Source organism: Grus americana, chromosome 28 (assembly GCF_028858705.1).
Source record: "Grus americana isolate bGruAme1 chromosome 28, bGruAme1.mat, whole genome shotgun sequence".
In the NCBI taxonomy this organism is placed as follows: Eukaryota; Metazoa; Chordata; class Aves; order Gruiformes; family Gruidae; genus Grus; species Grus americana.
In genome coordinates, this window is record NC_072879.1 from 4,442,602 (window position 1) to 4,469,345 (window position 26,744).

Here is a 26,744-nt window from a genome sequence, read left to right on the forward strand (position 1 = left end):
ACTCTACCCAGCGTCCACCCACTTACCCAGGTTGGTGGCCCCCCACACCAGTAGCACCCATCTGCAGCAGGGGTGGGGTCACCCTGGGCAGGGCCATCCCAAGCCCCCCCCCGCAGCCGCTGAGAGCCACCCTCGTCCTCCCCACCCGCTGCAAACGGAGAGAAAATGAGGAAGTGGGAGGAGGAAAAAAAAAAAATCAGTTGCAATTTGTAGCCGCAGCAGAAACACAAAACCAAAGTGCTTCAGGATGGCCCTGGGGCCTCGGTGACAGGAGCCCCCAGCGCCCCGTCCTTGGGGGCAAGACGCAGGGACACCATGGTGAGTGCAAGCGGGGCGCTCGCTGGGCTCCCCCCACCCTGTCTCCCTCGGGCACCCTGGGGATGTCACCCTCTCTTCCTGCCCCCTCAGGGCTCTCTCAGCCCTGTCCTCTCCTGCACCCGTCGTGGGCCCTTGCTGCTTTCCGGGAGGTGCCCTTGCTGCTTTCCGGGAGGTGCCAGGAACCCACCCGATGTCCCCGCCGGAGAGGGGACGGCTCTGCCCAGGCTTGGGGATGGGGAGCGGAGCTGGGGCTGGGTGAGGCACGGGTGCAGGGCACAGCGGTGGGGAGCAGCCGGGGATGGGTGCCGGGTGCTCGGTGCAGGATCGGTGCCCCCGGGAGCGCTGACCCGAGCAGGATGGAACGCAGCGGGCAGGGATGCCAGGCTGACACACAGTGCGTTTGATTTTGCCATCGCTGGCACGGTACCCACAGGAGAACCCTTGTGTTCCTCTTGGCCCAACTTCCCACCAACGCTTCTGGTTTCAGCGCTCGTGGTGCCGGCAGGGTGTGGGCAGAGCGTGGTACAGGCAGAGTGCAGCGGGGTGGCAGGGCTGCGGGGGCAGCCGTACCCCCAGGCTAGCTCAAGCCAGGAAGGACCCTCTGGATGTCGGTGTCCAGGGTCGGACCTTGCACCCAGGCACAAACAGGGACCAGGGCCTGCTGAAAGGACAGTGGCCAGAGCTGGAAGTTGAGCTGGAGGCAGAAGAGGAAGATGAAAGCTCTCAAAATGAAGGAGATGCTCAGGCATGGAGTAAGGGTCTGCACGGTGTGGCCGCAGCCCATGGCTCTGCTCCCTCCGTGCCTCGGAGCGATGCTGTCCCCAGATATTTCCGCGAAGTCAGGAAGGAGGTGGTGGCCAGCCTGAACCAGAGCCTTCTCCCACCCACAGTCGCGGTTGCCACCTCTGAGAGGGTGCTGAGATGCTGTCCCCCCACAAGATGCAAAGGCCGTCCCCTCCTCCGCCACTCAAGACCCAAAGACGTTGTGGCTTCACGAAGGGTCACGGGGCCGCGCAGCCACAACCCCGACCCCTGCCAGGGCCCGGCCCCCACCCCCAAAACACCGGGGCAAATGCCCCGGCCCCAAACCCTGCTTGTGCCTGGGAGCTGGCAGGGCTGTGAGAGCGATGCAACACCCCGCGCTGCTCTCCTCAGCTTCCAGTGGTTTTAAGGTGTTGGCTGCATCTGGCCTTGCCGTATCTCCAGAGAGAAGGTACCACCTTGGGCTACATCCACTCCCCGCTCGGGGCGCGCAGGATGTTTTTGGCAGCTCAGACTAGAGCTTTGAAGAAAAACAGATGATGTTTTGCAATCCGCAGGGCCGGTCCCCTCCCTGCCTCAGCGATCCTATCGTGACACCGGGTACACGTGCAGCCCTGGGCACAGGCGGTGGCTGTGGCGGTGACGGTCCCCGTCCCACAGCCCTCAGCTGGGGCGCTCCTGTGGGGGGGGGGTCCTGATGGGGCTCCCCACGCACGCACCCGTCGTGCATGGGACCACGGGCAGAGCGAAGTCACTTGTGCGAAGTGGCTGCAAACTGCACCTGGCTGCTGGGCCAAGGGCTGCTGAAAGTTGCTCCCCGCTCGGCTTGAGGATGAAATGGTCTCACGGAGGCATTTGGTCCAGGCCACCCATCAGTCCCCTTCCTGGGGGACCCCCACGGAGGCGGCTGTCGAGCTGCTGCTCTCTGGCTTATCCCTCTCTTTGGCCTGGAACAGAGGAGGGGACTGAGGAACCGCTGCCCCAAACCTCTGAAAGCAAATTCAGTTTGTGCCCCCAGTCCCAGCAGGGGTGCTGCCTGCAGCCCCCATCCCGCGAGGGTTTGCCAGGCGCTGAGCTCAGGCAATGCCGTGGTTTCGAGGAGGGTCATTCCTCCTCATCCTCCCTGCAAGGCTTTTACCCAGCTTAGTGAGCTGGGGCCCCGTGAACCCCCCGTGCCACCCCTTGGGATGTGCTGAGGAAAGCCAGGCAGACTTTGTGCTCCCAGAAACAGGGCAGATACAACCACGGCCCTGCAGATATCCGGCCAAAACCTTCATTTCGAGTAAGCCGGTGTTTTCCCTGCAGCTGTGCTGCATCAGGTGCCCCCGCTGAGCCAGGAAAGCACCTAACCTGTGCCCAGAGGAAGAAGAGGTGTCACGAAGGCACACGCTGTTGACAGCTCTGAGCAGTCGTTTGACTGAAGAAGAAACTCCGGGTGTCAGCTCAGTAGCGATGAGCTTGCAATACAGGAAATGCTCGTATTTGCCTTAATTTGGTGCCATAACCAGCTTTGCAAGCCCGGGATGCCTGCGCTGGAGCGCTCGGGGCGATGGAGGCAGGGGATGGGGAACTGAGCGGGGGGGGGTCCCCGCAGGCTCCTCCCAGCCCACTCCTCTCCACCTGAAGCACGAGGTTTTGGCCAGGTCGGGTCGAAGCTGGGAAGCTCCCAGAGTCACCGACAGCTCCCTGGGTGACAGCACGGTGACCGGGAGTGACTGACTGAGCCGCCTGCGTTTTTCCAGGTGGCCTTTCTAGGGGTTTGTTAGGATGGAGGGGAGAAAGAGAAGGGGAAGGCAAGAAAAAGGCCCATAAGCAACAAACGAGAGGAAGAGGAGAAGCTCCCTGTGTGGTTGCAGGCTGCGTGAGCAGCCCCGATACCCCCTGGGCCCCCTGAGCTGACCCAGGTCCGTGCGTCCCGAGGGAAGGTGGTGGGACAACAAAGCCAAAAGCCCCTCCGCCGGCTGTGGGGGCTTGAGTTGCACTTGGGGTTCAGAGGAGCATGGATGGTATTTTGATTTCGAAGGCCAGCAGCCCAGTGGGGAGGGAGGCAGCCGGAGGGGAGCAGCACGATGCTGCCGAGCTCCTCGGCACTCCATGGCGATCCCTCCGTCCCCCACTGCGATGGTGCTGGGTTGTGCCGAGCATCTGAGGGTGGGTGCAGGGGGCTGCGGGCAGCCTGCAAAAATCAGGGGCAGACGTGAGGGTGCGAAGACATCAAGGTCCGGAGGCCTGAAATCTTGAAAGCCAGCAGGAAAATGAAGCAAAAGGGGAAGACAAGAAAAGGGAAATGGAAAGAGTAAGAGGCCAGGGGCGATGGGGGGGAGGAGAAGTGAAATCGGTGTCGGGGGCACCGGGGTGAAAGCGGAACCACAGGGGCGGCGGGATGGGTGCGGAGGAGCTATGGACAGGTCTGGATGGGGCGTCCCCTCCTGGGCACTGTGCAGGGGCTGCGGGGGCACCACGGCTCTGTTCAGCAAGTTTCCTCTGCAGCATGGAGGGCAGGGTCCTTCGAGTAGTTTTCCTTTTGCACAGTGAAATCTTACGCTCCCCTCCCAGCCCGGGGCTGGGTTTAGCCCCACAAGGGCTTAAAGCACAGCCCACAGTTTTTCTGCTGCCCCACAGCCCCCGGAGGACCGAGTCGAGTGAGTGGGGGGGCGGCTGGAAAGCGGGTGCTGACACCTCCCTGGGCAGGAAGGAAAGGGTGATGGGGGCACAGCCGCACCTCTGCCCTGGTGCAAAGAGGATGTGAGGGCACAGAGGATGCACAGTGCCAGAGATGCCCCCACCAGCTGCAGTTTTTGCCCTTTCCCTGAGTTATTTTTGCTGCCCCTTTGACTCATAAGCAGAGTCTGTGCAGCAATTGCTTCGTTAGTTCTTCGTTACCTCCGCAACAAGCAGGGGTGACATTACAAACGTGCACGCAGGCTGTCAGCACCCCGTCTGCTCCTCTCCGGGGTTCCAGACCTGCGGTGATGCAGGATTCGGCCAGAAGGATGGGGCAAGCCCAGGTGCAGCGGTGCTGGGATCAGCTCTCCGCACCACTGAAGGTGCCTGGTTTGGAGGCACAGCTTGCGGCGGGGGGGGGCAGTCAGAGCCACCAGCAGCTCGGGGGTGGGGGGAACTGGGGCCAGATCCAGGCCCGGACCCACTGGCACCAGTGGTGGCCCCGGTGCAGTCGCTGTGGCCCTCTCTCCGCAGGGCAGCAAGGAGCGCTTCCACTGGCAGAGCCACAATGTCAAGCAGAGCGGCGTGGACGACATGGTCCTGCTCTCCAAGATCGCCGAGGAGGCCATCGTGGAGAACCTCAAGAAGCGTTTTATGGATGATTACATCTTTGTATCCTTGCTGGGGCAGCGGGACAGGGCCGGGGAGCGGCCGGGCTGTGCTCCAAGGCTTGGCCGGGGTGTAGGCCGAACCGGGGCTGCCCCAATGTTTGCACAGTGTCCCATCTCCACACTGTGGTGAGACAAGATTGGGATCCCAAGCTGAGGCGCGCTCAGCAGAGACACTGCAGCCGTGCCCTCCGTCCTGCCGTGCCCAGCACCCGCTTTTGGTCCTTCACGGCCACAAAGCCTTAAGCAAAGAGCACGGAGCAAAGCTCCTCATCTGCTGTCTCCCACTGCTCCGGCACGCTGGAGACCCGCCTGCCTGTGCCAAGGGGGCCGCACCCCAGCGGCAGCAGTGGCCATCGGCCCCTGTTGCTGTCACCCAACCCCTCCGATGCCCACAGAGCACCCCGGCTCCTCTGCACCCGCTGCAAATCCAAGCAAAGCCCGGAGGGAGTGGGAGCAGCCCTGCAGACACAGGGAGGAGGTGCCACCCCTCACTCTCCACCGGCGTCAGGCCACACGGGACACCATGAAGCCAGCGCAGGGTGCAAAGCTCCCACCCTGCCCAGCTTTGCCCCCGCTGCGTCATCCCCCAGCCCAGAGGCTTTTGCAGTTGCTGGCTCCCGTCGCAGAGCTGACGCTGCCGAGCACCACGCATGAAGGCGGGCGGCTCTCGGGCTCCGCGGTGCAGATGGGGAGGTGTCCCCACGCCCACGATTCGAGGTGCTGAGCCTTGCTCACCCCACACCTGCTCGGGGACGTGGCCAACTCAGTGCCCCGGCACCATCGCACACGCTTCGCCTGCACCCTGGCTCCGGTGGGCGGCCAGGTCTGGCAGGGAGAGAACAAAATCCCTCGAGCAGGGCACGGCGCGGGCTCGGGCGGCAGCGGGGCTGAGCAGGGGGCTGAGCCGCTCGCTCACACTGCTGTGAGAGGCTGTGGTTTCCCTGAAGATGCAGCTCTGTCCTTACAAGGTGATGCTCTGTCCCGAGCCGGCGGTGACGCAGCCATCCTCCCCGCTCTTTCGGCAGCCCTGGGGCTTTAAATGTGTTTAGGTGTTAGGCTTGGGGGTTAGCTTTTTTTTTTTTTTTTTTGAGGAAAAAAATACCCCACGCAGACTCTTTCTTCCTTTTTTTTGTGCTGCTGCGTGCAGGGCCCCCCTCTAGCCATGACTCAACACCCTGCGCTTCTGCATTTCCCAGAAAAGCCCCTCTCTTCCTGCCCTTCAGCTGCTCTTCCCCCACCCCTGCTGTCAGTGGGCTGAAAATAGGACATCGAGGGCTTGGGGTAACCCCGCTGGCACCGCTCCGTCCCCCACCTCCATCTCCCCAGCACCTGGGGTGCCGGGGGCTTGTCCCCATCCCGCTGCTGCATTTCCAGGCGCAGAGCCCCGCTTTTCCATTCCCCTGCCCACACCCGGGGTACTCGTGAATGCTGCAGGCAGGGGCCGAGGGAGATGAAGTGGCCGGGTGGACGAGGAAAGGCAGGAGCCAGTGATTTCTCCCGTCTCCGTGCCTCAGTTTCCCTGGCTGTAACATGGAGATGGTCTCCTGCTGCAAAAGCCGTGGATGGAGCATGACCAGCTGAGCAGAAGGCGAATGCCGGGAGGCTGCGAGATGCTAGAAATGCAGTTTTTGGAGCCGATCCTCAGGCAGAGGTCAGGGAGCTGAGGGGATGCTCCTGCTGTACCCTGTGCCAGCCACACTGCGGGGGACACCCCGGGGCTGAGGGAGCAAAGCACCGGGATGCATGGCCAGGAGAGCACCAAGTCATGGCAGCAGCTCTGCCTGCACCCAAGCTGGTGCAAGCTGCACCAGAGAGGCAGGGACCCCCCACAACCACCTTCCTGCCACGGCTCCTGACGCAGTGAGCGGCGCAAGGAAGGAGCAGGGTGGGGGGGGCATGGGAAAGGCCACGTGGACCTTAACCTGCTGCTCAGACCTACATCGGGCCGGTGCTCATCTCCGTCAACCCCTTCAAGCAGATGCCATACTTCACCGACCGGGAGATCGAGCTGTACCAGGGGGCGGTGAGGCTGCTGTGCCGACCGGAGGGGTTGGCCAGGGGTTCATTTGGTTTAATTTGACGTGCAACACCTGTGGGGGGGGGGGGTGTCCCATGAGTGTCCCCATCCTCCCTAGCGCTTTGGGTGCTGCAGGGTTCAGCGCTCCCAAACACATTGATGGAGAGTCAGTAACGAGACTCAGGAGCAGATCCACATTCCTGGGAAATTCAGCTCATAAATACACCCCAAAGCCACCCAAACATGGTAAAATCCAGCCCGAGCGATTCGCTCTGCCACAACGAGCTTCCCCAAGGAGGAGGGGAGAGTCGAAAAAACATCTGACGTGCTGCTGATTGTGGCAAGAGATTAATTCCCCATCCCTGCTGTGTGCTGCTGCCTTGTGCAACGCGTGGGCAGAGTTAAGGGGGGCTTCGGGGAGGGGGCTCGGAGCGGGGGGCTGATGGCTGCTCTGTGCTCAGTGCTGCTGTCCTCGTCCCCCGTTTAGGCTCAGTATGAAAATCCCCCCCACATCTACGCCCTGACCGATAACATGTACCGCAACATGATGATCGATGGGGAGAACCAGTGCGTCATCATCAGGTAGGGGTACGCGGGGCGCAGACAGGGGACACCGTGCCACCGGTCTGGGACCAGCTGCCCCCATCACCCCTTGCCCCCACACCCCGGGGCGTCCCAGCTAAACACAGTGGCCGGGCAGTGGAGGGAGGTGGCTGAAGCCCGATGGTGGGTCCTGGGGGACCCGGCGGGCTGTGACCGCGTTATCCCAGGCAGGGACCGAGCCTTGTGCAATGCATTTTTCCGGCTGAGTGTTGCAAGGGAAATGGTCAGGATGTGGGGCAAGGCCAGAGACTTCCCCTTGAGGCTCCCACGTCTCCCTCCTCCCCTCCAAAATCCAGCAACAAGAAATCCAACGTCTCCTCCCAGAGCAGCTCCTCACCCAGCTTTGGTCTGGCCCCCGGTTACATCTGAGATCACCCCCAGAGCACGCGGGCAGCCCCGTCCCCTGCCATCGCCCCCCAGCCCTGTGTCAGCATCCCACCCCAAAGCACCTCGGGATGGGTGTCTCTCCAGCAGGGCCGTTTCATGTCTCCTCTGCTCTCACATTTGCACAGCGGAGAAAGCGGGGCCGGGAAAACGGTGGCAGCAAAATACATCATGGGCTACATCTCCAAAGTGTCCGGGGGTGGCGAGAAAGTACAGGTATGGCTGCCCCCCCTCCACCACCACGCACCGCTTCACCTCCCAACCGCTCCCCACACCCCCGGCCCCCCGCTCCCCTCATCTGATCGTGGCACACGGAGCAGCCCCGGCTCCAGGGCTGGGGACACGCCAAGTCCCCGGTCTGTCCTCAGCCCTGAGGCAGGTCTGCTGCAGCAGGACGTAGGCGTGTGACCCCCCCGCGTGCTCAGCCACCTCCCCTCCTCTGCCCCCAGCACGTGAAGGACATCATCCTGCAGTCCAACCCGCTGCTGGAAGCCTTCGGGAATGCCAAAACTGTCCGGAACAACAACTCTAGCCGCTTTGTAAGTCACTGGGGCAGGCGCAGAGCGTCAGTGCCGTGGCCAGGATCCATCCCAGAAATGCTTCTAGCGTGGTGGGACAAGAGGGAGAGAAGCCAGGGCCAGGGAGAGCGAGGAGTCCTGCCGCCACGGCCACGGCTCTGAGCTGGAGATGTGCTGGTGCAGGGGAAGTACTTTGAGATCCAGTTCAGCCGGGGCGGTGAACCCGACGGAGGGAAGATTTCCAACTTTCTGCTGGAGAAGTCACGGGTGGTGAGCCAGAACGAGTGTGAGAGGAATTTCCACATCTACTACCAGGTACGGGGAGGGGTGTGGAACCAACCAGGCTCCCGAGGGGCCCAGGGGCCGCGTAACCACGTAACAGCCTCCATTTCTCTCCCAGCTCATCGAAGGGGCGTCCCAAGAGCAGCGGCAGAACCTGGGGATCATGAGCCCGGATTATTACTATTACCTGAACCAGTCGGACACGTTCCAGGTGGAGGGCACAGATGACCGCAGTGACTTCCATGAAACCATGGTGAGTGCCTGGGAGGGGGAGTCCCCGAAGGCGGCTGTGGCCGGGCAGGGGCTGACGGGCTTCCCGCACCCCCAGAACGCCATGCAGGTCATCGGCATCCGGGGCGAGGACCAGCAGCTGGTGCTGCAGATCGTGGCGGGGATCCTCCACCTGGGAAACATCAGCTTTCGGGAGGAAGGCAATTACGCCCGCGTGGAAAATGCTGACTGTGAGTAGCTGACCATCCCCTGCTCCAGGGGGACGAGTGGGGATGTTCGCAGAGACTCTTGGAAACGAATTGCAAACTCTCTGTAGCGCAAATTCCTTGGCAGAGGAGACAGGCGGCATCAGCATCTTCCCCACGTCAGACATGGGGAAACTGAGGCAATGAGCAAATGACACAGCCAGAGCTAAATTCACAAGGGGACAGATGGCAGGAGTCACTTGCTGTGATTTAGCAGAGGGAGGACCACGTCCCACATCCCCGGTCACTGCCCTGCTGCTATCCTTTTGCACTTGGCTGGGGTTAGGGGGTCTGGCAGTGGCTGCGGGCAGCGTGCTGGGGGCATACGGGGAGCAGGCAGCCCTGACTGTCCCCCCCCGCCCTCTGCCCAGCCCTGGCCTTCCCTGCCTACCTGCTGGGGATCGACCAGGACCGCCTCAACGAGAAGGTCACCAGCAGGAAAATGGACAGCAAGTGGGGCGGCCGCTCTGAGTCCATCACTGTCACCCTCAACGTGGAGCAGGCAGCTTACACCCGGGACGCCCTGGCTAAGGGGCTCTACGCTCGCATCTTCGATTTCCTCGTGGAGGTGCGTGGTCCTGGCGGGCTGGGCTGAGCGCGGCCACAGCGCGGAGGGGATGCTTGCCATCCGCTTCCTGCGTGCAGCCGGCTGCACCGCCGTACGCCCCGATGAAGGTGGTGAGCCCCATCTCTCCCTGCAGTCTATCAACCGGGCTATGCAGAAGCCATATGAGGAGTACAGCATCGGGGTGCTGGACATCTACGGCTTTGAAATATTCCAGGTATGTTTGGCTTCGGTGCAGGAGCCCAGCTGGAGCAGGGGGCTGTGGGCAGTCAATGGCCCCAGGAAGGGTCCCAGGCAGAAGGCTCTGCTCTTTGGGGTCCCCTCCCCGACGCAATGAGAGGAGCAGAAGCCAACTCAGCCCCATCTTCTCTTTCATGTTTTGTCCTTTTGCAGAAAAACGGCTTCGAGCAGTTCTGCATTAACTTTGTGAACGAGAAGCTGCAGCAGATCTTCATAGAGCTGACCCTGAAGGCAGAGCAGGTACGAGGGGGCTGGGGGGGGCTGCGCCAGTTCCCCAATTCCCGCACCCTGTATGCCCACCGCCAGCCAGTCCTGGCACCACAGACGGAGCCGGGGGGCGGGGGGGGGCTGCGGCATATCCCACAGGTCATGGACCCACCTGGCTCTCCCTGCGCTTCCCCAGGAGGAATACGTGCAGGAGGGGATCAAGTGGACCCAGATCCAGTACTTCAACAACAAGGTGGTATGCGACCTGATAGAGAACAAGCTGGTGAGTGGGGTCCCCTCCTCTGGGGGAGGCTTTTCTGGGGAGCCGAGGCAGCCAGGGATGTGGGTGTTGGATGGGCTGGGTGCTGTCAGGGAAGCGGGGCAGAAGCCGGTCCTGCCGGGGAGCATCCTTGGGAGAGCAGCAGCTCCACATCCTTAACTTAAGCTGTGGTTCAGCATGAAGAAGCTTTGACCAGTGAAGGGAACTTGAGCGCAGCCAGATGCAGGATTGGACCTTTGGACACCCATGGCTTCACTCTCCCTCTCCCAGAACCCCCCTGGGATCATGAGCGTTCTGGACGACGTCTGTGCCACCATGCACGCCACCGGCGAGGGAGCGGACCAGACCCTGCTGCAGAAACTGCAGGCGGCTGTGGGCACCCACGAGCACTTCAACAGCTGGAACTCGGGTTTCATCATCCACCACTACGCAGGCAAGGTACGGCACCCCACACCCTGCACCCCACGGCCCTGGCCAGTGCCGCACGGGGCTGAGCTCCCCCCGTGCCCCCCCCAGGTCTCCTACGACGTGAACGGCTTCTGCGAGCGCAACCGGGACGTGCTCTTCACCGACCTGATTGAGCTCATGCAGAGCAGCGAATAGTGAGTCCTGGCAGCGCTGCGGTCCTGGGAGCCACCCCAAAAAGGCTGGGGCAGAGGGCAGCGTCCTCAACACCCAGACTGTAACGCTTTGCTGGTCCTGCCTCTGCTGCAGCCACAGCTCGGGGTGCTCAGCATCCTGCGTTGCCCCGCCAGCACTGGCAGCATCCCCCCGCCGAGCGCAGCAGCACCCGGGGCTGCAAGTGTGGGCAGAGGGGTGCTCACCCACCAGCACCGATCCTGCTCAACCTGGGGCAGTTGGGGGCGGAGGGACGGGCTGAGCCGTGGTGCAGGATTTCCCAGCAGCAGAAAGCAGAGCTGGAGCTGGTTCCAGCTCAACACGTGCTGGGCTTGGGGAGCCCGGCGGTTCTCACCCGGGGACTGTCTCCTGCCTTTCAGTGGTTTCATCAGGATGCTTTTCCCAGAAAAGCTTGATTCTGACAAAAAAGGACGACCAACCACTGCAGGCTCCAAAATCAAGGTACGTCCCGGAGGCTGCAGGACAGTAGCTGCCTGTGAGGCAGCAGCAGGGTGATGGGCTCCCACCGATGCTCTTAACACTACAGAGGTCAATCCTTGAAACAGAAACAGGCTAACGACCTGGTGAACACGCTAATGAAGTGCACGCCACACTACATCCGCTGCATCAAGCCCAATGAGACCAAGAAACCCCGGGACTGGGAGGAGAGCAGGTAGCAGAGTCCCCTCGGGATGTATCAGGGAGCCCACAGAGCCTGGGGAACAAGACCCAGCTGTCCTCCAAAAACCGCACCCCTGGGCTGGTCCCTCTGTGCTGCCCACAGACCCAGGGGAGCACGAGGCCGGTGCTGAGGAGTGTGTGGACGCACACCCCACCACCACCTGCATCACCCAGAGGCTCCACCTGAGCCCCAACGAGCTCTCACGTGCGCACAAACGAGAGCATCCTCGTGCAAAGCGGCGGCTGAGGGGCCGGGGCAGGTCCCCCACTGACCTGCCATCCCCCGCCAAGCGTGTCTCTCCCGGCTCCGCAGGGTGAAGCACCAAGTCGAGTACCTGGGGCTGAAGGAGAACATTCGGGTGCGCCGGGCAGGTTTTGCCTACCGCCGCGTCTTCCACAAATTCCTGCAACGGTGAGCGACCACCGGGACAGGGCGGGGAGGGGGTGGTGGGTCCCCGCAGCCCGGCCACAACTCACCTTCCCTGCCCCGGCAGCTACGCCATCCTCACCCCCGAGACGTGGCCGTCCTGGCGTGGGGATGAGCGGCAAGGGGTGCAGCACTTGCTGCGCTCCGTCAACATGGACCCGGACCAGTACCAGATGGGTCGGAGCAAGGTGTTTGTCAAGAACCCCGAATCGGTAGGTGGCCCAGCCCTGCCCCTCGCCCCGCAGCCCAGCGTGTCCCCCCCCACCCCGGGGGTGGTGCACACAGCCGAGCATCACTTTGGGCAACGGCAGGGAGGATTTGGGGTGCCAACGTCTGGGACAAGTGATGCAGCGCAGGGGCTGGGTGGCCCCTGGCCGGCTGGGCTCAGCACCCCATGTTTCCCCCCTCAGCTTTTCCTCCTCGAAGAGATGCGGGAGCGGAAATTCGACGGCTTCGCCCGGGTGATCCAGAAGGCCTGGCGTCGGCACATCGCCATCCGGAAGTATGAGCAGATGCGAGAGGAGGGTAAGGACGGGGACACCGGCACCCCCGCCCCCCCTTGTAGGGTGCCCTTTGTTGGGGACAGCCCAGCTGCCAGAGTGGCAGTGGAGTGGCAGCCCAGCTCCTAATTGTGGCAGTAACGAGGAGAGGGGTGAGGAGGGACCAGAGCGTGAGATGCCTGGGGTCTTTTCCTACATCTTAAAGGAGGGCACCGCTTTCTCTGCCTCACTCTGCATTTCACTGCCTGCAAGGGGATGGAGAGGAGTAGCTGAGAGGCAGCATTTGCAGAGGGATGGGAAAGGCCAGTGGTCACTGCCTGACCCCATCGCGCGTGTTTTCCCACCCTCCCAAGGGTGCAGTGAAAAATCAAGGGGGGAAAACCAGAAAGCAGCCAGGTCTCTCCCTCCCTCCCAGAGCACATGGTTTTTTGAAGGCAATTAATGGGTTTCGAAGCCAGCCGAGCTTAAGCAGCTTGGATTCCTCCCATGACATAAAATGAGCCCCACTTCTTGCTGCCGCGATGCGTGCGACGGTTCCCACGGCTCCCCCAACCAGTTTGGGAGGGCAGGCGCCGTCTGGCGAGGCTGAAGGCTGAGCCCCGGCCAACCGGCATCACTTCGGGGTCCCACGCAGCCTCCAACATCCTCTACAACTTCAAAGAGCGGAGGAGGAACAGCATTAACAGGAATTTCGTGGGCGATTACCTGGGCATGGAGGAGCGGCCAGAGCTGCGCCAGTTCCTGGCCAAGCGGGAGCGGATAGACTTCGCGGACTCCATCACTAAGTACGACCGGAGGTTCAAGGTACGTGGACCCACCCGGGGCTTGGGACAGGCCAAGCCGTGATTTGTGGTGGCTGCCCTTGGGTGGGATGTGTGTGCGGGGCTTGTGCCCCCTAAAAACACCCCCTCACCCCCTGCTCCTGCCCTTTCCCAGCCCATCAAGCGGGACTTCATCCTCACCCCCAAGTACTTCTACGTGATCGGGCGGGAGAAGGTGAAGAAAGGTCCTGAGAAGGGGCAGATCAAGGAGGTGCTCAAGAAGAAGGTGGAGCTCCAGGCGGTGAGCGGCGTCTCGCTGAGGTGCGTCCCTTAGCACGGGTTCCACGGCGCCGGGCTTCACCCATCAGCTCCAGCAGCCGCAGGGCATTGGGCCGTGGGCAGGAGGCTCCCTGCAGCACCGCCGTGCAGACGGGGCTTTGGAGGCTTCCAGCTAAATCACCCTCCAAATTTACTCGGGGTGGACCCAGGCCCAGTGGGGTCTCCCGGTTCCCCCCACCCCGCGCCGGCTGGCAACAGCCCTGCCCCCGCTGACGCCCCCGTACCGGGGTTGCTCCCCCAGCACCAGGCAGGATGATTTCTTCATCCTCCACGAGAACGATGCCGACAATTTTCTTGAATCCATCTTCAAGACGGAGCTGATCAGCCTGCTGTGCAAACGCTACGAGGAGCTCACCCGCACCAAGCTGCGCCTCTCCTTCAAGGACACGTAAGGATGGAGGCCGGGAGAGGCGACAAAGCAGGACAGGCTCCCGTCCCTGTGGCCTCACGGCCTCTCTCTCCCCCCAGACTACAGTTTCGGGTGAAGAAGGAGGGCTGGGGCGGCGGCGGCACCCGCAACGTCACCTTCGTCAGAGGACAGGGCGACGCGGCCACCCTCAAAGCCGGAGGCAAAACCCTTACGGTCAGCATCGGGGATGGGCTCCCCAGGAACGCCAGTGAGTGCCGGGGCACTGGGGGCGGGGGGGGCACGGACACAGGAGCGCCAGGACCGCAGGGCACAGCTGGAGGCCTGGGGACATCGGGGTGAGGCAGCGTGTGCCCTGGCCCCACGGGGTTCGCGTTTCACCCAGGAGGGACCAGCTTCTGTTCGGGCGATGGGGCGGCACTGGGCATTTTGGGGAAAAGGGCGGCGGGGTGCAGACTCCGGGGGCCAGCTCCAAGGACCATCACCTAACGGGGGGCTTGTGTCCCCCCAGAGCCCACGAGGAAGGGGATGACGCAGAGCAGAGGTGGCAGCAGGTGTCCGGCACCCTCCCGAAGCGCCCCGCCGGCACCCAGAGGTGAGGAGGGCAGTGCCGAGGGGGTGCTGGGGAGGGGGAACCCCCAGCCTGGGTCCAGCCAGCGCTGCGCTCCCGGGGGGTGCAGGCTGAGCGTAGGCCCCCTGTAATGCGGGGGGGGGCTCTTCCAGGCGCCTGCAGGAACGGGGCACCCCAGTTCCCGCACGGTGACAACCGGACTCAGCGGGACACTTACACGACACCCCAGAAGCGGGCGCGGGGGCCGCCGGCCGCAGCGCTGCCCCTCCGAAATGCCAGCCGCCAGCAGAAGACGCGGCCCCCATCCGAGCAGAACATGGATTTCCTCAACGTGCCTGATCAGGGGGTGGCTGGGTAAGTCCCGGACCGGTGCCCGTGTGTCCCCTCCCACCCCATCCTCCCCCCCACTGCCACCAGCCCCAGGAGATGCTCTTTCCCCTCTGAGCCGCCCAGCTGCCCGACCGAGCGACAGCCCGTCCAGGTCCGGGCAGCCCAGCCTTGCTGGCAGGACAGCACCTCCCAGGCTCCTCACATCCCAGTTTTCCCAGTCCCTGCGCTGGGAGGACCCACGTGGGCTTGCAGGCACAGAGCATGCCATTGATGGGGCAGAGCAGGATGGGAAGGAGGGTGCAGCGCATCCCACGCCCTCCCGCTCGCCCCACTGCGAACACCATTTCTCCCCCCCCCCCCCACCGTAGCATGCAACGCCGGCGAAGCCTGAGCCAGCGGCCGCCCCCGGCCAGGCATCCCAAGCCGCAGCCCAAGGCAGCGGTGCCGCGCTGCCAGGCACTCTACCAGTACGTTGGGCAGGACGTGGACGAGCTCAGCTTCAACGTGGGGGACATCATCGACGTCCTGCTGGAAGGTACTGCCGGGCTCCCGCCCTGCCCCCCTTCTCGCTGCTGTGCCCTGTGGCAGCACCGCGATGACCCAGCTCTTTTTTTCCCCCCTTCCCAGATACCTCTGGCTGGTGGAAAGGCCGGCTGCACGGCAAAGAGGGGCTTTTCCCTGGGAATTACGTGCAGAAGATCTGAGCTGGGCGTAGCAGCCGCGCGGCCAGACGCAAGGAGGGGGTTGCCATCCTCCCACCCCCACCTCTGCCGAGGCCGTGCCAAAGGGGCCGGCGGCAGCTCCGCGGCAGTTATCCACGACGCTGGCGTTGACCGAGCGCTTCCTCGCGAGCCCCCCTGGCCTGTGCTGGCTACCGGGCTGCGCCAGTGCCAGCCGCTGAACCCTGCAGCTGCTTTAGACGGTGGTCTGCCTGCAGCAAGGACCGGCTCTTTGCTGCTTGTTTGTACCCTGGGAATGGAACTGCTCCGGTGATTCTGCGTTATAAAGAGGATTATTGTTAATAATCGGACTCGGCAAATCTGATTCTGACTCAAAAATTGAACCCAGAGTTTGTATGTCACCCTGGTGCTGGCCCGTGGCTCCCGCTGGCCCCGTGACAAGAGCCCTGCAGCCACATGTCCCCAGGTGGGGACATGGGCAGACGCACGTTGGAGGCAGCCCCGTTCCCCCCCCACGTCGAACCCGTCCAGAAGATGCTGAATCCAGAAAGCCAACACCCCCAGGAACTCGGCTCAGCAGTCTGCACAGCCCGGCACAGCTCTGGACCGCTCGGCACAGCCGGGAGCTGCCGGAGCAGCAGCGAGGCACAGCAGGGCAGCGGGGTGCAGCAGGACCGGGACGCCATCGCCGTTCCCGGATTTCCCGCAGGAAAAGCTGTGAGGATCACTTAGCCAAAGCCCACCGAGCCGTAGCACCTTTTTCTGAGGGTGGTCGGAGGGCTGCTGGGGGTCCTCTGGTTTGCAGGGCTGGGGGGGGGGGGGTCTCACCCGTGGGGTGACAGGGATGGGGTGGAAATCGCCATCCTCGGCTGCGCCAGCTCTGGGGTTCGGAGACCCTCTCTGCCCTGACCCCGGGACAAGGGTGCAGCCAGGGCGGGGTGGGGGGCTTGGGTGGGGGCTGAGTTCATCCTGGGTTTGTTCCGGGAGGTTTGCAGCAGAGAGAGGGATGGGATGAACGATGCCGACATGTCGGGGCTCATCCTGCCTGCCCCCCGCCGCTCGCTCCCCCCCGCCGGGCCCTGTGCCAGGCAGCCGGAGGAAGTGACGACAGCCCGCTCCTGCCTCAGCCTCGCATCCCAGCCCTCCTCTTCCTCCCTCCCCCAGCCCCCAGCGGGGCTGCCCTCCCAGGCAGGCAGCCCCCCCTGCTCCAGGGGCAGGGGGCTGGAGAGGGGCTCAGGGGACCCCGTTTCCTCCAGGGTGGGGGCAGCACAGGGCAGGAGGCTGCTGGGATGTGAAGCCCTCCACAGCCCCACGCTGCAAACCGTGACTGGGCCTCCCCAGCACGGGTTTTTACAACCCCTGCGGTCCTTGGGGTGATTTTTCCTGTAAATCACTGGGTTTTAAGAGTCTTTGCATGGCAGAGCTTTTGGGGAGGGGGGGAATGACCGATAGAGCCGCTGGTTTTATTTTAATGACAAAAATTGGCTTTGGAAACTCTGGGGATTAGGGAAACTCCTTTCGGTGCCTTCCAGCCTTTCCTTGGAGCTTGGGGGCGTGGGGGGGGCGGTGGGGGGCAGCACCCCGGCAGTGGGTGCTGTGCAGGTGGGATGCTGCCACTCAGCCCTGCCGGCAAGTGGGACCTGCACCAGCTCAGGCACTCACTGGGGTGCTCCGAGGGGCTCCGGGTGCTCCGAGGGGCTCCAGGGTCTCTGAGGGGCTTGGGGTTCTTCTGAGAGGCTTCAGTTGCTCCAAGGGTCCTGGGAGGCTCCAAGGGGCTTGGTCTGCTCTGAGGGGCCACGCGTGATCTGATGGGCTTGGGATGTTCCCAGGAGTCCAGCGCGCTCCAAGGAACTTGGGGTGTTCAGAGCGCCCTGGGATGCTCTAAGGGGTCCAAGGCTTCCCAAGGGGCTCAGGCTGCTCTGAGGACCACAGGACGCTCGGAGAGCCCCAGGATGCTCTGAAGGCTCCCAGATGCTTCAAAGCCCCTGGGATGCTCTGAAAACCCCCAGGATGCTCCGAGGGGCCAGGATGCTCCGAGGACCCCGGGATGCTCCGAGGGGCCAGGATGCTCCGAGGGGCCAGGATGCTCCGAGGACCCCGGGATGCTCCGAGGGGCCAGGATGCTCCGAGGGGCCAGGATGCTCCGAGGACCCCGGGATGCTCCGAGGGGCCAGGATGCTCCAAGGGGCCAGGATGCTCCGAGGACCCCGGGATGCTCCGAGGGGCCAGGATGCTCCAAGGGGCCAGGATGCTCCGAGGACCCCGGGATGCTCCGAGGGGCCAGGATGCTCCGAGGGGCCAGGATGCTCCGAGGACCCCGGGATGCTCCGAGGGGCCAGGATGCTCCGAGGGGCCAGGATGCTCCGAGGACCCCGGGATGCTCCGAGGGGCCAGGATGCTCCAAGGGGCCAGGATGCTCCGAGGACCCCGGGATGCTCCGAGGGGCCCGGATGCTCCGAGGGGCCAGGATGCTCCGAGGACCCCGGGATGCTCCGAGGGGCCAGGATGCTCCGAGGGGCCAGGATGCTCCGAGGACCCCGGGATGCTCCGAGGACCCCAGGCTGCTCCAGCCGCCCGCAGGCGCTGGGGTGCCGAGCGCTGCCAGCAGCTCCGGGGGGCGAAGGGGGGGGGGGGGGGGGCTGTGAAAACACCCGGGAAAACCCGCCGGTGGCACCGGGGCGGGGCCGGGCTGGGCCACCACCACCCCCCCCCGCGGCCCCCGCCCCCTCTTCCGCACCGCTCCTTCCTCCCCCCCCCCCTCCTCCTCCTCCCGCCGCTCTCGCGACAGCTCGCGCAGAAAATGGCCCCGCGGCCCCGCCGCCGCTGATGTGCGCTCCGGGCGGCGCCGGCCCCGCTGCAGCCCCGGTACGTGCGGGGACGGGACCGGACGGGACCGGGGGCAGCAGCACCGGGCACCGGGGGGCGGGGGGGAAGGGGACGGGGACCGGGGCCGACGGGGGACCCGGGGAGGGGGGGGTTGTACCGGCACCGGGGGGGGGGGTTGTACCGGCACCGGGGGCGGCGGGGCAGCGGCCGTACCGGAGGGGGTACCGGGGCTTTGCAGGGACCTGGGGCGTGCGGGGCTGGGGGCGGGGGGGGGGGGAAGCTCCGGGCAAAGCCACCCTGCCCGTGGGGGGGCACCAGGCGTGGGACTGCTGCCCACGGGGGGCTCCAGGTTATGGGGGCCGCTACCCGTAGGGCGACTAGCCAGGGAGGGTGTTAGCCATGGCTGGTTACTGCCCACAGGGGCTGGTAGCCGTGGGTGTGTTACCTATGGGGGTCTACCAGCCACGGAAAACCTTAGCCGTGGGGGTGGTCCCTATGGGGGGGCTGCTAGCCATGGGGGTTACTACCTGTGGGGCTAGTAGCACAGGGACAGCTAGCCACGGGAGCTGTTAGCCCGTGGTCTTTGCAGGCGTGCGTGGCCTGTGAGAGGGCCGGGACCCGCTTCAGCACCCCGAGCATCCCGGGGCTGCGCCCACCGGGGTCTCCCCACAGTCGCTCCATCTTCCCACACACGTGGGAGCCGCTTTGTTGCTGTCAGGGGCTGGGGGATGTGGCTGCTTGTCCGCCGCTGGAGCGAGGGGGCTCCCACGCCTCGGCCACGGTGTCAGCTTGACAGGGCCGCACGGTCAGGGGCAGCTTTGTCCGGGCTCAGGGAGGAAGGTCCGTCCGCCCCAGATGGCTCCCTAAAGGAAAAAAGGGTTTTTTCCAGCTGAAGAGCTGATGTAGCTCGGTGGATCATGGCGTTATCTGACCATCTAACCCACTACCAGCTGTGGGCAGCCAGGTAAAGGCGGGCGCCAGGACGGTGCGGGGATGTGGGGAAACGGCAGCACGGCTCTCGCCGATTCGCCTGCCACCCTTGGAGCAAGCTGGGCGATGGCAGGGACCCCCGGCCTGCCGAGGGTGGCTCTGCGGGGAAGGCCAAAAGAAGAGATGTTTCCCAAGGAACCGCCAAAGGGCCTCGGTTGAGCTGCCCCGAGTCCACCCTGGGGACGTGGCACAGTGGCTGTGCGGGAGTCTACGTGCTTGCCCCCTCGGATGCCCGTGCTGCCACCGGCAGCAGCTGCGGCAAAGTTCTGGGTGGGCTCCGCGGGGCTCTCCGGGCAGGTTTTCTGAGCTGGAAAGCAAGGAGCCTGCCCTCGGAGTGAGGCGGGGGCGCGAAAACATTGAGGCAGCAGCTTTGCTGCACCCCAAGTTGGGATTAGGGCACCCACGGCGCAGTGGGCATTGCAAATCCCGGGGCTGCTGGGCGGCAGAGACACCCGTAGCATCTTCCTCCCTTCCCCAGCTCCTGCAGGGCTCCCTGCGACGTCTGAAGGCACCGGGAGAATTTGCAACGTGTGTTTTAATTTACGCCATGCATTTTAACCCCACGACCGGTGGCCGAAGCGCGTGTCAGGACGGAACCAGGGCGGGGGGGGGCTCGCCGCACCGGCAGGAGCCGTGCTGCTGTCACAGCCTGCGCTTCCTCCCTCCGCGCCGCTCGCGCTCACCGGCTGAGCGATCACATGAGCCCCTTGTTCAGAGCCTTTGTCTCTCATCTCCTACGCCGAGGAGCTGCGTTTCAGGAAGCCTTTGCAACCTCTGGCCATAGACCGCGCGGAAATGCTCCGATAGGATTATTTGTCCCGTTTATCCTCCCGGGGGTGGGTTTGTAAAAAGTCTTCTGTGCTTGGCGATATGAATAAACCCTCTGGTTCATTTGAGGGAGATGAGCTGTATTAATTATTAATTGAATCAGCACCAGAGGCTGCTCCGGGCGACCGGTAGCTGCAAACCCTCCTGCTCACCCCTGTCGCTGTCGACCCCCCAAAAGGATTTTTCTGGGGTCCCCGTTGACTGCAGGGGCCGGAGCGAGGGAGTTTGGTGCCAGCAGGTTTTCAGGGAGACTGAACGTGCGGCAGGAAAACCCTGCGGAACGCGACACCAAATTTGCGATGTCCGGGATTGGAGTTTCCAGGACAGGGTTTGCTCCGGTGCTGGGGGAGTCACATCTCCGGTGGCCACGTGAGGTCACCGGCGTTGGCGACAGCGGCAGGTCAGTGGCACCTGGGTCAGAGCATCGTGCTCAGGGTTGCAGAACGGAGGGTCCTAGAGAATGAAAAGCGTCGAGCACCGTCCCAGAGGAGGTGACAAATGACAGCGAAGTGATGTGGGTGCCACTGGCTCCCCAAAACCCGGGGCATACGGTGATGCTGCGGTGCTGCCATCGTGTCCGCTGCCGAAAACGTACCCACGTTGAACAGCTTTGCTCCGGCGGGACGTTGGCAGGACGTTGGCGAGGCGGGTGCAGGCGTGCGTGGGCGTGCTGGCTGCAGTGAGGTGCACCCGCGTCCATCCCTCCTGTACCCACCAGACCTGCCCCTTAGCGTCTGCTCAAGAGGCATTTTCCCAGCTTTTCCGGAGAAAAATCAGGTTAAAACGCATCTCTGGGGGTACAGCCTACAACTGGGAAAGGGAGAACAGCATCGGACGGCGCATCCAAGAGGGAGAGGAGGGAGGTTTCAGCACGAGCTGTAACATCTGAAGGTGCTGCTGGGTTTGACCCTGAAGCACCGGAGGTCCCTGCCCCAGGAGCTGCGATGCTGCCGAGGAAGAATTACCCAGGTTTTTGAAAAATGGACTTGAAAACAATTGCCTGTGCTCCTGCTGAGCAGCTTGGCCTCATCCGGATGCCGTTGGAGACCATCGGTCCCCTGGGGCCTCTCAGCAGCCCCCCAGGGACCGGTGGTGGCATCGAGGATTGATCCAGAGTCGGTGTTTCCAGCGGGGAAGCGGGGACCTGGGGAGGTTCGCTACAACCTCGAGGACTCACGCTACCGGGAAATGCTCCGGCAGCACCGAAGCTCCGCGGCATTGGGGACAGCCACCGAAACGTGGCGGTGCCGCACGAGGGGCTGAGCAGGAAGACGCAGCCCTGCCTCGACCCTTTTAGTGCCTTCTCCCTCAAGAGAAGATTCCTGAGACTTTTTTTGCCAGCAAAACTGCATTTCCCCCCTCCTGATAAAACAAAGTGCCATCAAAGCCGCCGTGAACTTTCTGCGCGGTGTTTACCCCTGTTCCCCGCACCGTGCCGCTTCGGGCGGGGTGAGTGAACCGACCCCTCCAGCCAGGGCTGAATTTCCCCTCCTGGGACACGATCGGCCCCTGGTCCTGCCCCAAACCGCCCCCCACTCTGGAGCCACCCCCCCCTCCTCCAGCCAGTCCCAGGCTGCATCCTGCAGCGCCGGCAGAAGCTGCCAGGCTGAGAAACCAACAAACACCACCCCCACCCCCCCAAAATGCAACCCCCAAACCAAACCGTAAGCCTGGGGGCAGCTGGAGAAATAATCCTGCACGGATTTTCCCCCCCACCTCATCTGAGCTGCTGCCTGCGGGGTTGCAGTCCCAGTGCCGCAGTAAGAACCACTGAGCTAAAGACCCGCTGCGCACGGCCGGCCGGGAGCCGAGCTGGAGCAGAAAAGCTGGGAAAACGCTTCCTGAGCGGATGCTAACGGGCAGGTCCGGTAAGGCCGGGCGGGCCAGGTGTGGCCGATCCCCAGGGACGTTTGTGTTGGGAGCCATGGAGCTCCTGGGGAAACGTTAACCCTCTAACCAACCGCAGACGTGCGTGTTGCAGCCACTCCGCAGCCCCAGCACTGATGGTGGTAGTATTATTATTATTATTATTATTATTATTATTATTATTATTATTTGTTTTCTTTTTAACTTTGACATTAGGACACTATGGAGAAATCTCCCAAAGTGAGGGACTTTTGGGGATGCTTTTTACTGGGAGTCAGTGTTTGGCGTTTGCACGTCAAAGCCTCGCGCCGAGTCTCCGTGAGGCCGAGCCATTTTAATTTTGGGGAACGGCTGATGTAGTTCGTGTGAAGGAACCATCCCCACGTGCCCATCAGCTGGGCGTCAGGCCCTGCTGCTGATGCTCCTGGTCGTGCAATGCTCCTCTGGGCTGGAAAACCCTTCAAAACCGTGGGTGCGGGGGGGGAACATCCAGCGAGACCCCCCCAGCAGAGCGGGAGGGTCTGTCCCACTGCCACGGGGCACCGAGGAGGAGGAGGAGGAGGCGGCAGTCGACGTCGTTCTGCACCGGGCTTTAACCTCTTGCCCTTGTGCTCGGTGTAGCATCACCAGGAGAAGCCGCCGTCGACAGCGCACACCTCGCCCCGTGCCCACCACCGGCCAGGCCATGAAGACGGAGAAGGACGAGGCCGTGCCCGCCTTCTCCCCGGGGGGTAAATACGCTGGAGAGGGGGCAGGTGAGTCCCCTGCGCCACGGGGCGGGGGGGCGCCGAGAGGCATCGGGCAGGACAGGGGGGAGAAGCCTTTGCTCGGGGTGCTGTCAGGTCCCTTTGGCCAAATCCCACCCCAGAGGGGTGGCTGGGAGCACCCTGAGGGTGTGCGCGGGGGTGTGCATGGGTGTGCACGGGTGTGCACGGGGCATCACGCAGTGTTTGCCACGACACCAGCAGGCTTTGCCTCCGTACCAGCAGCTTTTTCTAGCGCAAAGACCCTCCCGTCTCTAACGCCCCGAGGGCTCCTGCCAGCCAGACCCCCCCCCATCGCCCGCACCCCGGTTTGTAAGGGGTAGGAAGGAGGGCGGAGAGGGACATGGTTTAGGCAGGGGCTGAGCCTCGGCGCTGCCCGCGCTGCCTGCTCTGCCCGCGGCGGCTGGCGCCTGCTGCCTAACGGCCTCTCCCCGGCAGGTTGCAGCGAAGCGGCTCTGCCGGGCGGCCCCGTGCCGGTGGCGGGGAGCGGAGGGACCCCAGCCCAGGACCTGCGGCCGCTGAAGCGCAGACCTGTCCCAGGTGAGCCGAGCCCCAGCCCTACCCCGGGAAGGTGACAACGGGCAGGGACAAGGCCAACGGATCTGTCTCCTTCCAGGGAAGCACTACCAGTGCTCGAGCTACGGCTGCAAACAAGCCTTCCCCAGCATGCAGGAGCTGATGGACCACCTGAAGGTCCACTACAGACCCACGCAGTCCCTTGAGGGTAAGGCCCGGGACGCCCCGCGTCGGTGCAGAGCGCCCGTCTTTGGCTGGGAGGTGGCGAAGCAGGGCTTGAAGCTGAGGCAGCGCCGGTGGCGGTGCCTGTACCTCCAGGAGATGCTCCACAGCACCGGATGGGAGCGGGGAGAGCGTGGGAGGTGCTGGAGACCCACTGGTGGGGCTGCCCCCCAGCCCCAGGGGACGCAGCGCAGCCGGGCTGCGGCTGAACCTCTGCCCTATTTCTTTTCTCAGGCAAAACCTTCCAGTGCCCCACGCTGGGCTGCACGGAGACCTTCCCCAGCATGCAGGACCTCATGGCCCACATGAAGGTGCACTACAAGCCAAACCGCTACTTCAAGTGAGTCCCCGCTGGTCCCCGTCCCCATCCCGCACCTCCCTGCAGACACCTATGGCACGTCCTGTCTGGGGGCACGCGGCAGCTCCCAAACAGCCCCGAGCGCGTGGGCTCCCACCTTTGCGGACACCCCCCCCCCCCCCCCCCCCCCCCATCTCAGTGGGCAGACCCCCGGGCTGGGCTGGGAGTGGGGAGGGGGGGGGTGATGCAGAGGGGAGCGCCGATGCTGACGCTGCCTCCCCGGCCCTGCAGGTGTGAGAACTGCATGCTGCGCTTCCGGACGCACCGCTCCCTCTTCAAGCACCTGCACGTCTGCTCCGACAGCGCCAGCAGCCCCGCGCCGCCCCCCAAAGCCGACAAGCCCGTCCCGCCTGCTACCTCTGCCCTGGAGAAGGAGCCCCCAGCCAAGCCGCCCGAGGGGCTGCCCAAGCTCCCAAGCGTTATCCGGCCCCCGGAGAAGGAAGCCGTTCTCCCCGGTGTGGACACTGCCCCGGCGGCCCCCGCTGCGCTCCCCACCAGCCTCCCCGAGCTGCCCGGCTCGCTGGAGGCGCTGCCGCTGGTCTCGCCGGCCCCCCACCCCTTCCCGCTGCTGGAGCCCAGCCTTTTCGGGCCGTCGTCCTTGACTCGGTTCTCGGGGCCGCCCCCCTCCTCGGTGCCGGGGCCGTTCCTGTCCTACGTGCACCCTTCACCCTACAGCTTGCCCCAGCCCCCGGCGCAGCATCGCCTCCGGCCCTACGTGCCGGGCCACGGCCCCCCCATCTCCAACGCCGTCTGGAAGAAAAGCCAAGGTGAGCACGCGGGGCCGTTCGGGCAAACCTTCTTCTGCTCCTGCCTTGACCAGCAGCTCCCAGAGGAGGACCCACCATCGGCCAGCCAAGGATCCCCCTCCTCCCAGCCCCGCACGGGGCCGCTCTGGCCCCCCCCAGCCCCATCCCACCTCCGCCTCCCCCCCCCTTCCATCCCACTCGCAGGGATGCTCAATTGGAGAAAGCACCAGCAACCACCAAATACAAGTCTCCAAATTTTCCCGGCACTGCTGCTCCCCGACGTGCTGGGGGTGCAAGGCGGGGGGGCCGGGCCAGGCCTGCCCCCCCCCACGACGTCCGTCCGTCCCCCCCCCAGGGAGGGGAAGACCTAATGCTTGTCTTGCCCCTCGATTCCCTCCGCAGGTGTGAGTGTCAGCCCACTCCTCCCATGCTTTGGCTCAGGAGTGACTGCAGGTTAGTTTGGCACCTACTGGTTGGGGCTGCTTTCTGTCACTGGGGGGGCGGGGGGGGGCGGCGGGGGGGGCCGCAGGGGACGGGAGAGGCCCCATTTGGCGCCGCGATGCTCCCCGGGGAGCAGAGTGGGAGGGCAGGCTTCCTCGTTGTCAGGAGCCGCGCGGAGAGGGGACGCTGCCCAGGTAGGCTCCGAGACGGGGGTTCGGCAGCTGTAAGCACACAACCCCCCCCAGAACTGCCAAGCCTGGTTCCTCTGGCGTCCACGGGCGCAAACAGCAGGCGAAGGAGCTGCAGCAGCCGCTTGGGCTCGAGGCCTCCCCCCCCCAGCCCCCCCCAGCCCTTTGCTCCATGGGGTGCAGAGAGGCGACGGGCAAAGGGGGCGCGGCCTCACTCCCTGCTCCTGGATTTGGGGTCCGTCCCCCCCCGCTGTGGGGAGGGGACCTCTGTGCATGTGGGGCTCGGAGCAGGGGTCTCCTGCCCCTCTAGCGCCGGCCGATCCGAGCCCCGTGGCACCCAGCACGATGCAGCCGGCACCCGGGGCCAGCTGCCCTGCACCCTGTGCTGCCGCTTCGCATGGCTCCCGTGGCCGGGGGGCCGGCGGGCGAGCGCTGTGCTTCCCTCCTCGCCCGTCCTTGCAGGGCACTCCTCCAACAGCCGCATCGTGTGGGAGCACACGCGGGGCCGCTACACCTGCATGCAGTGCCCCTACTCCACCGCCTCGCGGGAGGAGATGACCCTGCACATCGAGGACCACCGCAAGAACCCCCCGCCGCCCGGGCGCCTGGACACGGAGATCGGTATGGCCCGGGGGGCGGGGGGGGGGGGGGGGTGTGCGGTGGGAGGGAGCCCGACTGCGGGGATCCCCATGGGGAGCGGGCTCGACCTGCCCCGCATGGACAACGTGTACCCCGCTGTCCCGGATGGGGGCGAGCGGCTGCTGGGGTGGGCACCGGGCTCCAGCTCCTGGCTGCCCAGCGTGCAGCGATGCCCCGGGGGGCGTGGGGAGGGGGGGGGGTGTCCGTGTGTCCTCCCCACTGCCGGGTGCTGGTCCCCAAGCAGCCTCCTGCGGGAGTCAGGGTGCAAGGCGGCTCGGCTGCGGTGCTGATGGCTCTCTTCCCTCTCCCTCCAGATTTTGGGGTGGGCCTCACCCCCTTCCACACCAAGCTGACGTCGGAGATGGAGAACTCCCTGTACTCCCAGCTCTGATGGCCTCAGCTCCCACGGGACTGCTCCTGCGCCTCCCCATCCCTCCCCGCAGTCGGGCAGGGGGCACCGCACAGCCCCAGGCCCCCACGCTGGGACAGGGACCCCTTCCTGGGTACCAGGCGCATCCCCCAGCATGGGGTGGCAGAGGGACGGATGTTTTGTCCTCTTGAATTTCTACCCTCCCTTTTATTTTTGGTAATTTTAAGCACCCGGAACCCTGCATCTCTCCCTCCCCATAAGGTTTCGTTGCTTCAGCTCCAGGGGCTCTCGGGGGAGCCCGGTAGGTTGCTCAGGAGTTAGTGGACTTCTCTGGAATGAGGTCTCAAAATAATAAATGGGAATTGTACAGGAGCAGCGGCTGGGAGAGCCTCTGTCTGTCCCTGCGGCAGCTGGGGGGGATGGGGTGCCCCAAAGCAGGGGGGGGGGGTGTGTGCAGGCTATGTGTCAACACATCCCAACCATGAAAGGCTCCTGAGAAGCAAAGTGGGAGTCTCTGCCAGCTGCACCCTAGCACCCAGACTGGGCACCCAAACCAGGACCTCAGCCCCCTCCTCCAGCACCCGGATGGCCTCGCTGCCCGGGTGCCCCCCCCCATCACCAGAGGCTGGGATGCCAGGACGCTACTCAGCAGCAGGCAGCAAGTAGAGAACTGGGGCCCCTGCGCCACCCCAATGGCTCCTCCGTGCCCTGGTCTCCAGCCCTGGGGGC

The 26,744-nt window shown here is 64.4% G+C and overlaps 2 protein-coding genes across 6 annotated transcripts; both read left to right on the forward strand.

Annotated features, from left to right (window-relative positions):
• Positions 1–215: 215 nt before the first annotated feature.
• MYO1F (myosin IF) lies at positions 216–15,599 on the forward strand. 2 transcript variants are annotated; one of them, XM_054805285.1, is made up of 28 exons: positions 216–318; positions 4,279–4,416; positions 6,349–6,438; positions 6,920–7,014; positions 7,548–7,635; positions 7,869–7,958; positions 8,121–8,252; positions 8,338–8,472; positions 8,548–8,680; positions 9,067–9,263; positions 9,397–9,477; positions 9,654–9,740; positions 9,904–9,990; positions 10,258–10,425; positions 10,504–10,589; positions 10,986–11,067; positions 11,172–11,278; positions 11,600–11,698; positions 11,781–11,925; positions 12,124–12,238; positions 12,848–13,017; positions 13,150–13,295; positions 13,555–13,701; positions 13,782–13,930; positions 14,192–14,275; positions 14,404–14,605; positions 14,950–15,116; positions 15,209–15,599. In XM_054805285.1, the coding sequence occupies exons 1-28, from the start codon at positions 316–318 to the stop codon at positions 15,283–15,285; spliced, it is 3,300 nt and encodes a 1,099-aa protein (XP_054661260.1). In that variant the 5' UTR covers positions 216–315; the 3' UTR covers positions 15,286–15,599. The 2 variants fall into 2 exon arrangements, 1 of the variants encoding a protein (XP_054661260.1); XR_008574278.1 differs by lacking the exons at positions 14,950–15,116; positions 15,209–15,599 and having other exon boundaries at positions 13,782–13,896; positions 14,404–14,541.
• A 2,212-nt stretch (positions 15,600–17,811) lies between these two features.
• Positions 17,812–26,382, forward strand: ZNF414 (zinc finger protein 414). Of its 4 annotated transcripts, XM_054805827.1 has the most exons (10): positions 17,812–18,126; positions 18,977–19,051; positions 22,393–22,526; positions 22,974–23,075; positions 23,152–23,259; positions 23,508–23,613; positions 23,863–24,398; positions 24,780–24,830; positions 25,469–25,627; positions 25,960–26,382. In XM_054805827.1, exons 2-10 carry the CDS (start codon positions 19,005–19,007, stop codon positions 26,034–26,036), a joined length of 1,320 nt encoding a protein of 439 aa, XP_054661802.1. In that variant the 5' UTR covers positions 17,812–18,126; positions 18,977–19,004; the 3' UTR covers positions 26,037–26,382. The 4 variants fall into 4 exon arrangements, 3 of the variants coding, with proteins under 3 accessions (XP_054661802.1, XP_054661804.1, XP_054661803.1); XM_054805829.1 differs by lacking the exon at positions 18,977–19,051 and having other exon boundaries at positions 17,817–18,126; XR_008574312.1 differs by lacking the exon at positions 17,812–18,126 and having other exon boundaries at positions 18,337–19,051; positions 25,485–25,627.
• Positions 26,383–26,744: the final 362 nt, after the last annotated feature.

Excerpts from the sequence above, each read along its gene's own strand:
- MYO1F (XM_054805285.1), top strand. Across the intron at positions 6,439-6,919 it reads TCGAGCTGTACCAGGGGGCG|GCTCAGTATGAAAATCCCCC; the intron begins GTGAGGCTGCTG and ends TCCCCCGTTTAG. Across the intron at positions 11,926-12,123 it reads TTGTCAAGAACCCCGAATCG|CTTTTCCTCCTCGAAGAGAT; the intron begins GTAGGTGGCCCA and ends TTCCCCCCTCAG.
- ZNF414 (XM_054805827.1), top strand. The coding sequence starts at position 19,005 with ATGGCGTTATCTGACCATCTAACCCACTACCAGCTGTGGGCAGCCAG. Across the intron at positions 23,076-23,151 it reads GAAGCGCAGACCTGTCCCAG|GGAAGCACTACCAGTGCTCG; the intron begins GTGAGCCGAGCC and ends GTCTCCTTCCAG. Across the intron at positions 23,260-23,507 it reads ACCCACGCAGTCCCTTGAGG|GCAAAACCTTCCAGTGCCCC; the intron begins GTAAGGCCCGGG and ends TTCTTTTCTCAG.